We start from the raw sequence: 19,978 nt of genomic DNA on the forward strand, positions 1-19,978 counted from the left end.
ACTACTCACCTGATTAGTTATTGCTATATATGTATGCGGATTTAAATATATGTATCTAGGTCATCATCATAAAGGCCATTTGTATTTTGCATGCATTTTTCATCGAGGATCCGCCATATAAGTATGTATGCATAAAAAAGTCATTCCATTCTACCCTTCCCCTTCAGCCATCACTCTGGCCATATAATATTTAATAATATGTAACGTATTATATGAATGTATGTATTTGAACATCAAAGTGTGTTTTTAAAATATAATCATTGACCCACATAAGATTCTTCTTGAAGGACGTGGGGAGTAGGTAAGTCTTATTTGTTGCAGGCCATGTCTATTACATACTATATTTCTATTTTCTTTTGAAAAAAAAAAAAAAAAACTTGATCATTGTTAGGTCTATAGTATCGATCTTCACCTTATATTGGAAAGATCATAAGGAAAGATTTAAAAAAAACAAAACAAGTGTCTTGATTATTATAATTATAATTATGATTACCTACATAGAGAGAGGATCCTTTTTAAGGATCCATTTCCATATTGCTCATTTTTCAGCCATGAAGGGGGGAGTGATAAAAACTCCAAGTATTTGACGAGGATGAAAGTTGTTTTAATAACATGCACCGTTACCTTGAAAAGTCAAGTCATTACTTATTATTCTTTTTGTATTCCATGGGGCTTTTGGAAAATCCAAATGTGGGTCTATTTGGAGGTAAACATATTTTACCTCAGGAACAACAAAGCTAAACTATAGCGGTCAAACGATGACATTGTAATCAATCTTTATCCAAATTTAATTGGCTACAAGAATATTTTTATATATGATGCAACCTTCATGAATTCACTTGTAGGTGAATTCATGAAGGGAAAAAATTGCATATATCAATGAGTAGAGTTGAGTAGTTTGTGATGAGCGAAAAAGGTGCGCGATGAGAAGGTGTAAGCGAGACATATGGTACTACTGAATTAAGACCCTTGTAATTATCATTTGTCTGTTATATGATTTTGTAAGAAGTAAATGAATTTCTGGTATAATGAAGAGAACCTTCTACATTTAACATTTTATTCTAGATTTACTTTCATTTTTAAATCAATTTACACCAAAGATGTACGATAATTCTTCTTTTAAAGGGAGATGTTAAAACCACGCACACCAATTGGATAATGAACAAAAAATATAGGAAAAAGCACTCGCAACTATTGTTTTTCCTTTTGTAACTTCTAAACTTGATTTTTTCTTCACAAAAATGTCAACTCTAATTATGAGAAAATATGCAATGACGTCATCTGCAGTATCTCAAAATGGAGATGTCATGACAAAAAAGAGTTTTTTTCGTAGGTAATTCGATTTTGGATAAAAGTTGATCACGTGGACGTCATTTGTTTAAATTAAAAAATGGCTGAATTGATTTTTCAGAAATGAATAGATGAACGGAAAAAGTACGAATAGTTCAAAGGCTGGATTATACATCAACAAACTTCTCCACTGTAATTATAATAATGATATTTTTCTCCATCTTATATCAATAAAATACATTAATTTTAACCAGAAAGTGTGACCATAAATCAAAATAGCTCAAGTATTTCCCACTCCTTATCTTGATTGACACAATTACAATCAGTTACATTTATCAGGTATTAGGCTTGAGGGGCTCTAGTCTAGTCTATAATTTTTTTTCATTTGGAGGAAAAAGTGTTACCCAAAAATAGGAGTTTATTTTTCTTAAAGATTTATTTTCTTTAAAAGATAATTCTGCCCAAGGTTAGACCATCATGTAATCGGGCCTGCTATAATTTTCAATCTGATGTATTGTTCCGACTACTGGGCAAGACAGGCAGATTTTGAGAAAACACGCAACCAATCATCTACCATGACGTCAATATTAAAAGCGTGGGGGAAGTCAAACATCAGTCGTACACGCATTTTGATATAACCTTGTATTTCTATTAACCTTTTTTCGAGCAAATTATTCAGCAGAGCAAAAAATTAATATTTGGACTTTTTTTTTAAATTTAATTTTTTGTTAATAATTATTGATTTTTGAAATTATTATATGGCTTTCAAGTTTTTGATTTTTTTTTTCAATAAATTTAATGTTAGAATTTTTTTTTCAAAATTTTCATTATTTATATTTGGTACCAAAAGTTAATCGAGAATTTTTGAATTTTTTTTTCAAAAAAATTAAATTTTCCCTGAAAAGCTGTGGATTTTTTAAATTATTTTCAAATAAATTTAAGGTTTGAAATTTTTTCCTACAAAATTAAATTTTCTGTGTAAAGTTGTGGATTTTTGAAATTTTTTTCGAATAAATTTAAAGTTTGAAACACTTTTTTTAAATAGCCATAGATTTTTTATTTAATTTTTAAATTTTTGGTTTAAAACAAAAATACTATTTAACGCCACTGTGTTAATACACTCTAGTAACGCAGATCCTTGTAACCTTTAGCTCATGTAGTAAGTGCTCATTCGACATACATAGATGCATGTAATAATGTTTATGTTTCCATTACTATTATCGTACAACATATCATATATACGAGTATAACACTCTAAAGGTATTTATTGGAAGTTACACTTGTAGGGCCTTTAGCCTGGGTGCACATATATTTTGATGTACATAATAAATAAGGCAATTAATTAATTAATTTCATAAACAGAATCACAGAGATAATCTTTGATTCTTTAAATATAATTTTTCAGATGGTAAGTGTTTTGTGTAATGTACAATTGCCATAATATAGTAATTCTCAACCTTTTCAAATGAACATCCGCAGTGGATGGGTTAAAGCCTGTAGAATTCCCCTCAAATTAAGAAAAAATTTCTTGTTACTAGAAAATTTTATGTTTGAATTTTTTATTATATACAAATATATTTTTTTGTGAATACCCGTGGATTTTTGAAATTTTATTCGAAAAAATAAAAGTAGAAATTTAAAAAAATGTATATACATATATTTGAAATTATTTTTCCATTTTTTTTTTTTTTACTTTTTGGAACAAAATTGAAGTATTTGTGAATAGCTATAGATTTTTGAATTATTTTTTATGCAATAAATTTAATTTCTTAGGTTTTTTTTCCAAAAAAATTATTTTTGAAATTTTTGTGAATAGCAATGGATTTTTGAAATTTTTTCCAAAAAATTTAATAGTATAAATTTAAAAAAAATATATATATTTGAAATATAATTTTTGATATTATTTTCCAATTTTTTTTTCTTTTTTTTGTGAATGGCTGTGGAATTTTCAATTTGTGAAACAAAACTGAAGTATTTGTGAATACCCCAAAATAAACATATATATATAATCTTGCAGACAACCTTTTTATGTTTATCACTGGGAAAAGGGCCATATATTATATATAATTTCCTACCGACACTTAAAATATGATCAATCCATCCACCAATATAATTACTGGATGTACAACCTATGGAATAAAAAGGATAAAAAGAGTAGGTTACCCTTCTGCTGTTGTCAGCCATCTTGAGTACCTATTTGTACAAAACACTCTTTATTTTGCTTTAGTCTTTGGTACTTATTCATTAATAAGTTAATACAAATTATTGGTACAAGGAAGTTGAGGATTACCTTGTCTTGTGTCACATATGTTTGAAAAAAAAACAAGTATGCTGCTGGCAATTCAATTTCAAATCCTCATTTTCTGATCCAGGATCCAGAGAGGTGCAGACAATCGGTAAAAAACCTCAAGCAAAAAAACTTTACTCCCAAAAAGTTTTGGAGAATTTGTTTAGAACATTTTACTCCAGAATCCTTCAATCGGGCTTTGGACGTTGTAAGGCCGAGAGAAAATGCTGTGTCTACTCTTTTCAAAACATTCCCGCCTCGCCTTCAAGAAGAAATTGCAAGAACTCGTTGAAAACGCATGTCTCCTATAAAGAAGTCCTCCTCACCTCCTAAAAAGGTCAAACGATCTCTTGGACTGAAGATAGATCCTTCCCTCTTAGAGGCTTGGGAAAATGCGCACTTAGATCATCCATAATCTCTCCTATTAGCTTAAATCATTTAGCAGAAGATCCAATGGCAAACAAATATGATTTCCGAGCTTGTAGACCGTTCTAAAAATACAGATGTCAATGGAATAATATCTCAAAAAAAAATAGAAAACTTGGTTGACCTTCTCATAAACCTGAGTTCCAAGAGAATGCTATCAGAAGAGGATTTATCCATTCTTGATGCAATGCCTGACGTTCCTAAAAACCTTTTAAAAAAGATACGAAACATAATTGTTGTCAGGGGAAGTCGCAGTAGCTCCTGATCTGAGCTCCGAGCATTTCCTTTGACATTGTCATTCTACTCGACAAAAGCATATAGTTATGAAAAAAATACCTGTGACTTATGCCTAGCTTGTCTCAGTACCCTTTGTTACAGGTATTCTAATGTGGATATTGATCCAGGCTTTACTCAATCTTCCTTTGATATGCTTAAATCAAAGGCCAATAAAGCTCTCGAATCTGAAGAAGAAATTCTCGTCAATATGACAATAGACAGTTTTCAAAAAAAAAAAAAAAAATCAATCATCCAAAGGACCATGGACCGGAAATAAACTTAGAAAAAGGCACATACACTTCCATAATATGAAAATAAAAGTATGAAAACATTACTAATTTAAAAAAATAAATAAAGATAAACGTGTATTTTATAGCTTTTTATGGGGTAAACTTGTCTACTCAACACCACAGCTCGTCTGTAGCCGATGCAATGGTATTTTGCGATAAAGACTTTCAATTGACAGATTTAAAAAATTATGAAGGAACTGTCGACTTCATTCGAAGATTTGATTTCACCAACAGCCGAAATCCTTTGGCACAAGGATTCAAATCTCCTCTTAGTATTGGGAATGAAGTCTTTTGGAAACTATTTATAGTAGAACATTTTATGGATTTTTTCAAAAAAATCCATAAACCAAGCCCTTCCAAAATTATATATTTCTACAAATTCCCTTGTAAATTGCGTTTGTATTTAAATTTCTTTTATATATAATAACATATAACGATCCTTTTTTTTCTATGTCAAATTGAATGAAGGTCAATTCATGGTTCTCAATAAACAAACTAATTATATAAAAATGAATTATTTGCAAAGAAAAACAACGGATAAATAACAAACATGGCTTTAACAACAATAATTATGTATGTATGTAGTTATTTATTCCCACCAGGTGAAAATAAACGAAACTCCATAGGTACGTACGTACATACAATGTTCACAAATAAGTATTTATCATTTCAAAAAGAGGCCATTGCATATTCATGAAAATGGGGAAAAAGTAAAGTACATTATTGTGGCTATGAAAAAAAGTTATTTTCAGGATTCACGTAGCCTCGACTCAAAAATATAGAATATTAATACCCTTCGTTGATGATTAGGGCTATATATTTTTGTTTTAAAAGGACTTTTATAACTTTGTAGAGTATAATTATGAGTCAGGTATTATAAATTAGGGTTTTAATTAAAAGTTTAGAATTATAGTTAAATCTAAACAAAAATACATAATAACCTTATCCAAAACGTTGACTTCTATTAAATTACATTAGATGAATCTTAGTCAACAGACGATATAACAATGAACTGTGGAAAAGAAGTTCTAAGCGCATATAATTCTTTTTTCAGGAATCAGAATTAGCGATAAGAAAAAACATTATTGATTGATATGCATGACTCATCTTTTCCTTAACGTCTCTTTAAATTGAAGGTGGTATTAGCTATAACTAATAATTCACACTCATAAATAAGTATATCTGCAGGGGGTAGACTTGAGGGGAGTAGCCCCCCCCAATTAAGGAATGTTTGCAATTTCATTAGAAATCTTTTGGTTGGGATGCAAAAAAAAAAAAAAAAAAAAATCGGGAAAAAAGTGGAAATTTTTGTTTTTTTGAAATATTTCTTTACTCCAAAAAAAATGTAGTTATTTTTGTGAAAAGATGTGGATTGATTAAATTTGGAATTTAATTTTCCTGAAAAAAAAAATTTTTGAAATTTTTTTTCAAGAAATTTAACATTTGAAATTTAGTTATTAAAATGTTTTTCCAAATGATTTTTATTTAAAAAATACACAAATATTAAATTTTTAGAAAAAAAAAAAATAATTTCAAATTTTCTAGTACAAAGCAAAAAATCCTTAATTTGGGGAGGGCTACTTTGGAGGCCCCTAGACACTACACTACTAATGCCCAAACCGAATAAAAATTCGGTCTTGAACCGAGTCTCAACCCTAATAAATACATATTAGATAGAACTCAAGAATGTGTTCCTCCCATTTTTGCCTTTGAAGGAGCTGAAAAGCAGGAACAAATCAATCACAAAGTAGGTCAGGAGTGTAAGAACCAGGTGGGATTGGGAACAACACTTGTACATATAAATCATGTCGATGATAAACAATTCCACGACTATTTACTTCAACTGCACTACGGATGCGACACAATTCTTTTACTTTCAAATCCTTCAAACCCCACTATTCCATTATAGGCTTATTGCATTGTCTATTGTTGAGTCTATGTATTTGTATCATGTTTTCCCTCCCATTCCCACCCGCACCAGCTGCTCTTCCAATGAATAATATGATATTTTATACAGATGCAATTATGTGGGCTTGCTTACAAGTTATATGCATAACTTGTCCCCGCAACGGGACATACTTCATCCAATATATATTTTACAACCAAATTTAAATTTTGACAATCTTGGTTATTTGTAGAGCTGTATAAATCTGAATAGTTTGATTTCCAGAGCGGATATCATTTGTATTTAATTATTAAAGAGAGATCATCCACGATTTTTTTCGGTCTCATATACTATAAGGGTCTTTTTTTTATTTTAAGATCAACTCCCGATCTAAACCGAATTTTTATATTTATTAGAGCGTTCCATACCGAGCCTTTTTGTTGGACTGAACTAATTCGGTCCAGGATTTCCAGACCAAAACACAACCCTAGTCCTTTCTCTTGTAGCTGGTCGCAGCTAATTTAACAAAACATCATGACATCTAAGCTGTTCACCGCGTAAGTAATCGATTTTTTTTACACACAAGTAGGTCATGTTTTATACAACTCTAAGCATAATTCATCTCTTATAATAATTTTACTCTAATAAGTATGTTCAATTCAACAACAATATAAATTTAGATGGTTTGACCACAGCTAAACATCATGACATTTAAGCAGCTATCACAGTCGACACTGTGATGGCGATTGGATAAATGAATGGTTTGATGTGCTGTGGTGACAGGGATCATTCACGTAATCATCTATATTATATTAATTATTATTATGAACAAGTCATAACCACCTATCAGTTATTGTTATTCCTGTTAAAAGTACAGAAAGTGAAAATCCTCTAATCATCATTATACATATATTGTAACAATATGTGTAAGAGTAGAAGAAGACAATTATTCTCCTTCAGGCTAGACTGTTCCTTCTTCTTCCTCTTCTCCTTCTCCTTATTACCGTTGTGTCCTTGACATCGATTTCTAAAATATTATAAAATGTAGGTTATGTTTGTATAAATATAATATGTGTGTGTGTGTGTTTATGACCAGAATCAAACGAAATGAAATCAATTCAGCAAACTATTTGAACTCATTTGTAGTCGCCGTACCGGAAAACACGTGAATACTAATACTAGGGACCTTGCATCATTGTAGGCCTAATAAAAGTGGTTCATAGATACCTAGTCTTCATTTTAAATAAAGAGAGTATCAACCTAATATTGCATTGTGAGAAAATAATTGCCTCGTCGTACGCAGGAGCCACTCTGCGTCATCGTACGCCCTCACGTAGGGGTAGTCATTATCCCATCCTCATTTTTTTAGGTCATTTAAAGAAGAAAACTAAAAATAATATTAGAGAAAGAATGAGAGATAGAGTATCTTATATTAGTATACACGTAGAATCGCAAAGGTCTGAGTGTGACATTGATATTTACAAAAATTTATGCAAAAAGAGACTCTGCATTAATTCATTATACCCATTACAGGATCATAGGAGCCACCCCTACCCCCCTAGATGTTAGTCTTTGTCTTTCACGCCCTAGTGATTATTAACTTATACTTCTCCCTTCAAGAATAATGATAACAGCTGGGGTAAATACACTGCCAATAACTTTATAATGTACAGCTATCTCACCGCCCTGTTCTTATACAATTGAATGACTTCCTTTGTTTATCAAATCAACATACAACACCCGAGTCGCCTAATGCTTATAGTTATAGTGAATTTCGACATTGAAATTTTTGACACAAAAAGTAAAGATTTTAGTGAAGTGTTTGTTAAGATATATTTCGATTATAAAACATGACATTTTAATTATATTTTATTACGTGACATAGTCTAGCATGGGGTTCAATTAATTAACATGCCTGTTATATATTATTAGTTTCAATATGTATTCAGTTCACATCATTTATTCTGACTCTAACAATATGGAGGAGACTTGATAAATCCGCATTTTATTATATAATTAAATATATTATATTTAATTATGTTTAGGTTTTTGTGTAATTTCATGTTATACATTAATTATCAATCATGGTAAATAGTAAAAAAAAATTTAATTATTTACTTATTGCTGACAAACCGTAATAAAAAAGTAAAATAAATTTCCTTCCTTTGTAATAATCCTACTTTTGGTCAGTTTCGAAAACACAAATAAATGTCTATTAATTATTGTAATTCATCAAAAATACTTTGGGATTATTTGTCTTGGGTAACTACTTATATCATGTTGTTCGGGTGTTGAATTATCTTTTAAATTGTGAAACTTATGACACTTTGGAAAAAAAGAAAAAAGATTTTTTGTAGCATGTGTCCTAAACTCTCTCCTACATATATATTCAGGTAGCAACTATAAAAGGCCAGCCCCTCCTCTAATATCATAAAATGCTCATGACCATGGTCATACCTGGGGCAAAACAAATATATCCATCTCAAAAAAAAAAAAAAAAAAAGTGGATCACTTGCTTCCTACGACGACACTGATAGCAGAACTAGGGTTTTAAATCTTAAGTATTTTTTAGCTTGCAAGTTTTTTTATGGTTGACAATCTGAACAGAGTGTGTTTTTCCTTTATTCTTGAGGAGCGAACATCTAAGTATAAAGTGTAACCCCCCGAGGGTGTGTACTCATGAAAGTAACGTTTATACAAGTATACAAGTATAATAATTCCTTGTTAGACTCGGAGAATAATTGAGGATCGACATAGGAGACATCTCTGCCAATATCCTTGCTTGATACGGAGTGGGTTTTGTATTTATTTCCATTTACTCATAGCAGCTTATGTGTAATTTAATGACACATCATCATGACTAAACTAAACATTTTTCAAATTGTCAGGGTTGCTATTTTAATTCTCTCTTGTTTTTTTTTAAAGGCCTAAAATTTAATACCCTTTACATTGTTTTATACAAGGTGCGACTAAAAAAATTAGATTACCTTATTTAAATGAAGAATTTTAATGATTTTTTTATAAGCCTGATCCAATGGTTGGAACAACTTCTTGGGATGTTCGATGTCTGTCATTTTTGACTTTTATATTGATAAGTAAATACTAGGACTCATTTGATAATTAACTAATCCATTGACCCACTTCTACATATACATATAGTAATCATAAATAAATAAGTAATTTTAATAGATAAAAATGAAATGATAACATCAATGTTCTATAATAAATGACAATTAAATGAATAATTTACATTCTATTTGCAATCAGTATTACAATAAAATAATTGAAATTCCATGGAATGTTTAATAAGTTACATTTTTTACTTTTCTTTTTATGAAAAATATTTATTTTTAAGGGCATATTAGATAACTAATTAATCAATCCAATGATTCCATCCCTTGTAAATATATATTAATAAATAATTAATATATCAAAATTCAATTAATATGACAAAAGTTATAGTAAAATTAAAAAAGGGAACGATGAACAAATATTCTTGTACAGGTTACAACTTCTGTAAATCGATTGTAATAAGTGCATACTAGTGTTAAGACTGTGTATCCAATACCGATAGATAAACCCTGGATCGAATAATAAAACGTCGTTATCTGTATTATATCTGCCAGACTACCTTCCGAATAGAAACAGAAAAAAGGCTTAAAATCAGTTGGTAGTTAGCCAATTTTTGGCCAATTCTGTTCAAAATTGGAATGCCTATTCTATAGTTGTTGGGAATTCTCCATAGTATCTCCTTTGAATTTCGTCCAACCAATGTTCTTCTTTAGGAGAAGAGAAGAGGAAAAATCGACAGCTGGCAACAAAGACAAATAGTGTAAAACTTATGTTAGTGAGGTAACGTGTACCGAAATTTTATTTTCTGAAAAAAAAAGGTTGCAAAAAAAAAGAAGATTTTTTTACTCCAATTTTTTTTTTTTTTGGTGGAGTGACACATAAATTAGAACTATGGCTCATGGACCTATGGACCAATTGTGGATACTGTGGAGTATGCTTTTATAGTTGTACTTCGCCTCTTTTCCCAATATTCCATTAAAAATTGACCTAAAGACTGAATGAGAAACGATACCGGCAATCAGGAAAGGGCCATAAGGACTAGTTTACATAGGCCACCAAAAGTCGACCAAATATCTAAATTAGGTAGATCGATTGTCTTTGCATATCGATAGGTCCTAGATATATTATCCATGTACAATCATCCTTGATTTATGATTTATGTTACATACAAAATATTAATGGGGAATAGACAAATATATAATATTATTATTTATGTACAATTATAGTTATACTTGAAGAGGGTTAGAGTAAAAAAAGAGAAAGAACACTAAGAAGAAATTTGACCCATTTCTTGAAAGGAAAAAAAAAAAAAAAAAAACTTTCTTTTCTGTTTCTTTTCTTGGAAATTATCATAATAGTGGATGTACATAGGTACACATTCCCTCAAATGCACACGTATAGTTATTTCCCTTAAAAAATACATTCATTTTTATATATATTATTTAGCTAATGATTATAAATCATCGTGTAGGAATATTACGTCAATATAGAGCATTTCAAAGTGACGTCAGTTGTTTTTATCTGAGGCATTTTGGAAGCCTAAAGAACCCAGTTTCATAATAATGAAAACTCTTTTTTCATTACCACTGAGAAAAATAGTGAACTATTAGATGTCAAAATGGGGCCACTTAAACATTACTGATGAAATTTTTTGTAAAAAAATTTCAAATATTAAAAAACAAAAACAAGCAAAAATTCTTTTTTTAGGAGGGGGGCTACAGCCCCTCCTGCCCAACCCTGCGGACCCCCTGAAATTGTATTAAAAATATGACCTTTTTTTAAATGATGGGCCACTTGTAAAATATTTATTCAACCCAAGTAACCCCTTACCCCAAAAATCAGGTTGAGTGACAAGGGCGTGCGTAGGATTATATTTTGGAGGGGGCATGGTTTTTGGATATTTTTTTATATAAAGTAATCAAAAAATTAAAATTTTTTGAAAAAAAATTTCAAAATATTAAATTTTTTTTTCAAAAATCCATATATATTCTCAAAAAATTAAGTTTTTTTGGAGAACAAATTCAAAATCCAATGCTGTTCAGAAAAAATTTCAATTCTAAACATATTAGGAAGAAAATTTCAAATATTAAATATTTTGGAGAAAAGTTTTTAAATCCATGGGTATTTACAGAAAATTAAATTAAATTCCTATTAAATTTTTTGAAAAAAAAAATCAAACAAAATTTTCGAGTAAAAAAAATCCTTAATTTGTGAGGGGGGGGGTACAGTCCCTCCATCCCACCTCCTACAGACACCCTTGATTTATGAACCACTTTCAAAATATTGGAGTGCTCTCATTTGAGAACCACAGTTATACATAATAAATTAACTATTAAGATAGAAATAATCAGCTATTTTTATCTAATTATCCTACTTTTATAGTCCCTAATTGATCCGGCAAACAAAATTAATATTATTTCATTGTGATTTTTAGTACTTATTACTTTAATTTAATTCAAATATCACTGTCTATAATAGATAAGGATGTAAAAATTGTCGAAATCCACGTACAAAATATATATCAGGTGATAACCTGCAAGCAGTGTTGGATTAGTCCAAAAAAAACTCAAAAGACTGCAAACCTATCAGTCTGGCCCTAATAAAAAAATTTCACTCCTTGGACGGATACTTATCGGTCTATTATGGAAACTACAACGATGAAGTTCCATAGTCACTAATTAATTAATTTTGGGAAATAAGTTATTATCCTTAAATTTCCCGGATTACATACTCACCATTATATTTTGCTGTCAGCTGTCGATGTATCTACTTCTTATAGTCAGTGTTCTCAATATTAATTGCTTGAATTAGAATTAGCTTTTGTTAAGTTGTGAACACTTCTCAGCAATGATTAACTAATCATCTCCTAGTTGAGAAGAACTGTCCAAGAATTGACCAACTACCAACTAATGTTGGGCCTTTGTTTTTAGTGCACCCCCCACTATTGATAGGTTGCGTAATACAATAAAGGTATGTTGTTTATTAAAGTTGCCAGCATATAATTTCCTTTTGGACATACACACAAGAAGATTTAGAGAATTTTCACATCACTAATCATAGACACAAAGTAGTATTACATTGCAGATATAAAGTCTTTTATATTCTTAAAGCCATTAGATGAAGATTTAATGAATATTGGTCTATTTTAGATATTAGAAAAATCAAATGAGTCCCTAAAATGGGTTCTCTCCCAATTATGATGCAAATTATAGCCTCAATAAAAACGCTCTAGATGTAAATACTAACATAATTTTAAAAGAAAAAAAAAGTTAATAAGGCACAATAGTTAAATCCTTACTCCTTATATATAAAGTTATTGACTTTAAATATTATGTACATATAGGTAATAGAACAAACTCCATATTTGAACAAGGTAAAACCAAATTTGCCTTTAAATAATAGGCACATTAATTATACACTTTGTAGCCTACAGTAGAAAAATATATGTACATATGATAATAGTGTACCTTGGTCCCAGGATACTGAATACAGCTGGAAATCGGCATGGAAAAAAGTAATTGTCTAGGCATCTTGAGGGGCGTCCGTAGGGGGTGGAGTGGAGGGGCTCTAGCACCCCCACCCCAAATTAAGGAGTTTTTGCTTCTTGCTAGGTTTTTTTCTTCTTTTTTTTCAAAAGTTTCTTCCAAAAAATTTATTTTTTTGACAATAGCTTATTGAAATTTTGTTCTAAAAATTTAATTTTTTTGTGAATAGATGTGAATTTTGAAATTTTGTTAAAAAAAATAATTTTGAAATTTGTTTTTTCAAAAAATTCAATTTTCTGTGAATAGCTATAGATTTTCATATCAGAGTCAGATTTTTTTTCCTTCCAAAAAATGCTTTTTCCTAAAAAAGTTTCTTTCAAAAAAATTAATTTTTTGTGAATAGTTGTGGATTTTGAAATTTTGTTAAAAAAAAAATATTGATGTTTGTTTTTCCAAAAAGTTTAATTTCCTGTGAATAGGTATAGATTTTCATTTAGAGTCAGATTTTTGCTTTTAACTAGATTTTTTTTCCTTCCAAAAAAGGTTTTGATTTTTTTTTTCAGAAATTTAATTTTTTAAGAATAGCTGTGGATTTTTAAATTTTGTTAAAAAAAATAGTTTTGAAATTTTGTTAAAAAAAATAGTTATGAAATTTGTTTTTTCAAAAAATTCAATTTTCTGTGAATAGCTATAGATTTTCATGTAAGAGTCAGATTTTTGCTTGTTACTAGATTTTTTTTTCTTTCCAAAACAAGTTTTTAATAGATTTTTTTTTCCTTCCAAAAAATGTTTTTTACTAAAAAGTTTCTTTCAAAAAAATCAATTTTTTGTGAATAGTTGTGGATTTTCAAATTAAACAAAAAAAGTTATATTGAAATTGGTTTTTTCAAAAAATTCAATTTTCCGTGAATAGCTATAGATTTTCATATCAGAGTCAGATTTTTGCTTTTTATTAGATTTTTTTTTTTCCTTCCAAAAAATGCTTTTTACTAAAAAAATTTTTCCAAAAAAATTAATTTTTTGTCAATAGCTATAGATTTTTGAAATTTTTGTACAAAAAAAAAATGTTTTTGTGAAGAGCTATGAATTTTCATATCAGAGTCGGAAAATTGGAAAAACATATTCAACTTCTCTGTCCCCCCTCCAAAGAAAAATCTTAGTATCGGCCCTGAACAATAGATACACTATGAGGTCATAAGCGTTTGTAAAATATCACAGACGCTGAGGCGCTTACAATTGTGATAATTGTCGATCAGGCGCTTTTATCAAAGGATGGCGATTGAACACCTTCCAGCACAAGTTTTGACACATTTAAAACGTTTTTACACTAAATAGATACTGGAATCGGTACCTGCAGTTCCTAACGTCATAAAAAAATGTACCACTGATGACATAATCCACATATTTCGACCCCCCCCCCGTTGTATACAAAGTTGTTCTTTAAAAAAATAAGTTAATTCCTTTTTGGCTAGCCCCTACCCCAAACAAAATTTCTACAGACTCCCCGATAACTCCATTTCAATTGTCCTTAATGTCATTTTTTCTCTCTTAAATTTTGTCAAAAGGAGTAGTACAGACTATGTATAAGTGAACATTATAGTTTTACAATTACTCCATCTGGGCTAGGAGTTGTCCTTCAAGTCCATATAAGGAAGAAAAAGAAAAAAAGAAACTAAATTTAAGGATTAGATAAGGAAAAACAGTTTTTACGTGTACTCTTTCTTCTTTTTTTATTCATTATTTATTAAGTCGTGGATGTGTTCACATCTCCCTCTATAAGAAGAATTTATCGCCTATTTTGTTCTAAATTGATTTAAAAATGCACAATTAAATAAATGTATAATAATTATTACTATAATTTCCATCTGCACTAATGCTATTTTAAATATAGAAAGTTCTCCTCCTTATATTAACAAGGGTCATAATTCAGTAATACCATATGTCTCGCTCTAGCCTTCTCCTTGCACTCGTTTTCCCCATACAAACTTATCACCTCTAGTTTAATCAGGGATTAATAAAGTATGTCCAACCCGTATCTCAAAAATTTTGCCAATAAATATATTTCTTGTATAAGAACGACCAGGTATCGAACCTACACACATTGAGTTCAAAATAATAGCATGTACTTTGAGCTACGTATTTCTACGACATTTCTGTATTTAGTTAGTTAAAAAGTATTGGAAGGTACCGAAATACCGATAACTATATTGACAATGAAAATATTGGTAACGTCACAACAATAATACATAACAGTAAATCCAAACGACACATTTGTGTTTATAGGTTAAATCTTAAATACATAAACGCATGATCTAATCACCTTATTAAACGAAAACATGCACGCTAATCATTAGCGTTATTATGTAGAGCTATAAGTCTGATATAATGCAATTAATGTATATAGAAATAATGATGATTATTGAAATCAGTGTTCTCATTGGAGAGTTACACAGAGAAGTCAGGAGAACATATAAAAATTTATATTCCTACATATCCAAATAATATGTATTATACCAGACGTAGGATATTATATATTATGTACATTTCAAATCTGGGACAATTGTGACATCATCTATCTATAGAGTATCATATTTAATCTATGAGTTGATCTCATTTTTGACAATGTGTTGCGAAAAAAAAAAAGAAATATTATGTGGATTACACAAGCTTCTAACCTCTGGGAATTTGAGCATTAAATTTGTGAGTGACTGATGTGCAAAAACAATACATAAATATCTAGAAGATCATTTGATAATGATCAAGGTATTGCTCACAAAGGAAGGAAGGAATTGTTACACATCATACATACATCATTAGGAAACTCCTTGAGACTGCAATTATAAATCAATATAGTATTTGAAATAAGAAGAAACATTTTATATTATATATTTTTTCTTTTAGAAGACCTTTGTCTCAAGGATTCTCAGGACTACCTAGTTAAGGAGGGGGGGGGATATCATAATATATTATATACAAATAAAACTTGCAGACTTTTTATACCTAAATCATGTTTGTATATCCTACGAGTGTATTTTTTATAATATTTATATCCTTGACAGTAAGATGAATCTCTAGCCTTGTAATCAACATATTACTATTTTTATTAATAAAATAGTAATAAAACGCGTCTAAATACGACTATATTTATGGAGAATGTACATCTGTAAAATAATAATATGTACATACTCGATAATTTCCGACCTCAATATCCTACACTAACAAGTACACTATTATAAGTATGATTATCATAACTGTTGTACATTGGGAGATCCTTTATTAAATAGTACATAAAATGACCTAGGAAAACTTGGAGCCAGATGTTCAACTCAATTTAGGAAAAAGTAAGAAAAAGAAGAATGATTAAATAAAATAACGAGGACCAAAGCAGCCTACTTACACAAATCCTTTCCGGTGGGGGTGCGTCTGCGTCCCTTTTAGGGTACATTGTATACGTTTGCCCGCACCTTATACTTTCTACCTCGAAATTGGAGACTGCGACAGCGGTTAGTTGAAATTCAATCATCACAACCAAAAGGGAATAAATAAACAAGCGAAAAATATATTATTGGATTAGGAAAAGAGGGATCCCGACTCAATCGATCACAATTACTCGAATAAGTTTCTACGTAGGATTAGACAATCATTGGAGTTTGTACGGTATATTTCTATTTATGTATGTTTATAGTAATTTTCTGTTTCAGGAGTTAATGGATTTGATGAATTAGAAGTGACTCTTCATGATACTAATTACATTCATCCTGTAATTAAACTCTAATGGTTCATGGTAGATACTAGAAAAGTTTTAGTGCTTTATTTAATGAGATGATATGTGATATCCTCTCGTGTCATCCATCAGTCCACACATCGACTCCGAGTCCCGGAATATTTGATAAGAGACGAAATCACAACCTCTTCCATATAATGAGACATTCCATGTACTGCTCCAAAGTTGAATATCTCGGAAAAGTCGAGACCCCTCTCCTCGTACTCCAATAATATATTATTCGCTTTGTAAAGTTATTTCCTTATTATTAAAAGGTTGCAATATATGAATTTTAACTATCCATTGTCGCTGTCTCCAACTTCGTAATAGTGAGAGAATGTTTGACGTCCTCCCAAACTCATACAATATACCCCCCCCCTCTCTTTTCTGCAGCTCATACAACTAAGGAGGTCAATCCATGATGATGATGATCGACACAAGGTGTTTACCACACGTATCGTCAACACCATTCTTATTGAAATCTAAAAGAAAAGTCGTGAATTGAGAGAAAATGGATGATTAGCAATAAATAAAGGAATGGGAAAATTTCTCTTATGTACGTTTGAAATTTCTAACCCTGTGGTTAATCATTCTATTGGTGCAAATAATAATAACAAACAATTCATGATTTGAACCAATGAGAAAAGTGAATTCTTCCACCATTCAAATTAGGGATATATCCCTTTTCGTGTTTCAATCCCATATTTCAAATGCTTCTACAGAATATATTAGATCATTTGTATTAAATAATAGCAGAGAGTGTTGTCAAATTTTTATTGTTGGAGCAATGCACTTTGTTTCTATTTATATAATATTTGCAAAAGAGCTCCTGTCCCAATATTATTTCCTCGGAATGAGGTCATCATCCCATTTTTTCCCTTTTTCTCTCTCTTTTTCCCCTTTTCTTCTTTTCAAAGCATTGAACTTTTTATAATCATATTGTGTATAATACTAGGGTCTAAAAACAGTTTCATTCAATCATCAATGATTCACATACATAGATCAAGAGTAACGTTATATATACACTTCATATGATATCTACACATTGGATCATAATTAGTGCTTGATGCGGATCAGTAATTTTAATTTTTTTATGTCAGAGGAGTGAAAACCAAAAAAAAAAAAAAATCAAATGGAGGGCAAAATAAAGAGAGAGAGAGAATGAAAAATAGGGCAGTGAAATAGTTAAATAAAATAATTCTCTACGGCCCTGACACCATATTATATGAATAAACTTCTTCTTTTTCTTTCTTATTATTATTACTCTCTCTCTTTTTTTTTCTTTTTCTTGCTCTCCTATTATATATATTAAATGAAATAATATTGTAGTAGTAAATAGTAAATATAATACCAAAAGGCGTGCACGCCGTGGCCTGCCTTGAAAGATCTACCTTTTTTTTTATATTTATGAAAAGAAGTGTGTGTTCTCCGACCGTCAGAACATTAGTTGGAATCCTAGAGACGATCAGGATTCATTCCTCTGTCAGTCGTTGTTTCATTCATTCAGATTCTAGTCATTTTTTATAGATTTAAAAGGAAGAATTTTTCTCTCCAGTTCTTGGATCCTAGTTAAAATTATTGAATAGCCACACACAAGATCCCTGTTGACTACTCATAGATATTTATAGACATCATATTATATTATAAATAGTACATAATAATCAAGATGCGAGGTCGTGAGGAAGAGTCTGAGAGAGGCTCCCCGTCATCCGAGAGTCCTCTTCGACAAGCTCTCGGAGGGAAGACTCCCACCTCCTCCACGACAACTCCCATTCTCTCAGCATCTCTCAACGCTCCTCCTATGCTCAATCATGAGGAACGATCAGGCAACGGTGGTCTGGACCTTAGTCGACTCGGTTTTTGCCGCCGTTCTCGTGAACTTTCGAATGAAGAGGAGGAATCCCGTCGGAATGGACTCTACAAACATCTCATTTCACAGCTTCAGAGCGGTCCTCCTAAAAGACTAAAAGCCTCACTCAGTAGCAGTGGCTCTCGCTTTCAATGTCCCGTCTGTCGAAAGAGATTTCAGAGACACATTGCTCTCAATGCACACTTTCAAAGCGAGCACATCGGTGAAGACTCTCATTCCAAGGAGAAATCCTGCAAAATCTGTCAAACACGTCTTTCCTCCAGTGATCCCTCCACCATTCGATTGCATTTATTGAGTGCACATCGCATCGATCTAGAAAATCCGGCCGCATGCCTAATTTCGGACGAGAGCGTCAACTCCACGGGTAGTGGAGCCGGCGGCAGTGGTAGTAGTAAATACTCTGTTCTCCGTGCGAGTCTTTCCTCCTCTCCAGATGATGAATCCTCTGTTGGGAGCTCTTCCTCAAGTAATAGTAGTATTAGTAGCGGCGCCTCGGATCGGCTCTTCCTCCAAGAAGACCCCGTTTGTGACGCCCGACCTCATGCAAAGGATCTCATAGCTAATAGCAGCAGTGGTTGTATTTCTAATAATAGTAATGTGAAAAAGCGGAGGAAACCCTCCCGACCCTCTGAAGTCACTTCTGCTGGAGGCACTCCTCCCCCTTGGCAGTGCATCCATTGCTCCATCATTTTCCCAAATCAAACCCTTTATTTCCTTCACAAGGGATTTCATGGAGAGCACAGTGATCCCTTTCGATGCAACGGTTGTGGAATGTCATGCTCGGACATGTACGACTTTAATACACACCTCATGAGTGATCCACACCATTGACTCATCCATGAGAATAAATTCATTATCCTCATCATTATTCTTGTTCTAATTACATATTATATTATTATTTGTGATACGTGACTGAAGAAATATTATTTCATTTCTCTTAGGTGTTCATTTAATGTATTTTTTTGCTGAAAAATGTACTTTTTATGCCAAATTTATTATGATTTCTTACACTTGTTTATTTTTTTGCAAACAACATTTTCTGTTTTGCTTTTTCTCGTCTTTGATCATTCTCTCTCTCTTTCGATTAATTCATTATTATTAATCATTATTATTATTATTACTACGATATATTTTTATACAAACTGTTACTTTGCTTATGTTTACTATGAATGAAAAAAAAAATATATATAACTTTGTTATATCATCTCTATAACAATATCTAGAGTTGTTAATCCTAAACATTTTTCCCCCTCGAGTTTTTTTTTTTTTTTTTTTTGTAGTTGGCAATCAAAACAGTGTTGTTTTACTTTCCAAAGCCGTTTTCATTATTCGTT

General features: G+C 31.0%; 2 protein-coding genes across 3 annotated transcripts in view; both read left to right on the forward strand.

Annotated features, from left to right (window-relative positions):
* LOC121114595 (uncharacterized) overlaps positions 1–19,978 on the forward strand; it is a 65,654-nt gene that overhangs the window by 15,192 nt on the left and 30,484 nt on the right. The gene's annotated exons all lie outside the window — the stretch shown is intronic.
* Positions 17,791–19,857, forward strand: LOC121114593 (uncharacterized). The gene has a single exon (XM_040708601.2). It carries the CDS (start codon positions 18,441–18,443, stop codon positions 19,473–19,475), a length of 1,035 nt encoding a protein of 344 aa, XP_040564535.1. The 5' UTR covers positions 17,791–18,440; the 3' UTR covers positions 19,476–19,857.

This window comes from Lepeophtheirus salmonis, chromosome 3 (genome assembly GCF_016086655.4).
Source record: "Lepeophtheirus salmonis chromosome 3, UVic_Lsal_1.4, whole genome shotgun sequence".
Lineage (NCBI taxonomy): Eukaryota > Metazoa > Arthropoda > Copepoda > Siphonostomatoida > Caligidae > Lepeophtheirus > Lepeophtheirus salmonis.

Excerpts from the sequence above, each read along its gene's own strand:
- LOC121114593 (XM_040708601.2), top strand. The coding sequence starts at position 18,441 with ATGCGAGGTCGTGAGGAAGAGTCTGAGAGAGGCTCCCCGTCATCCGAG.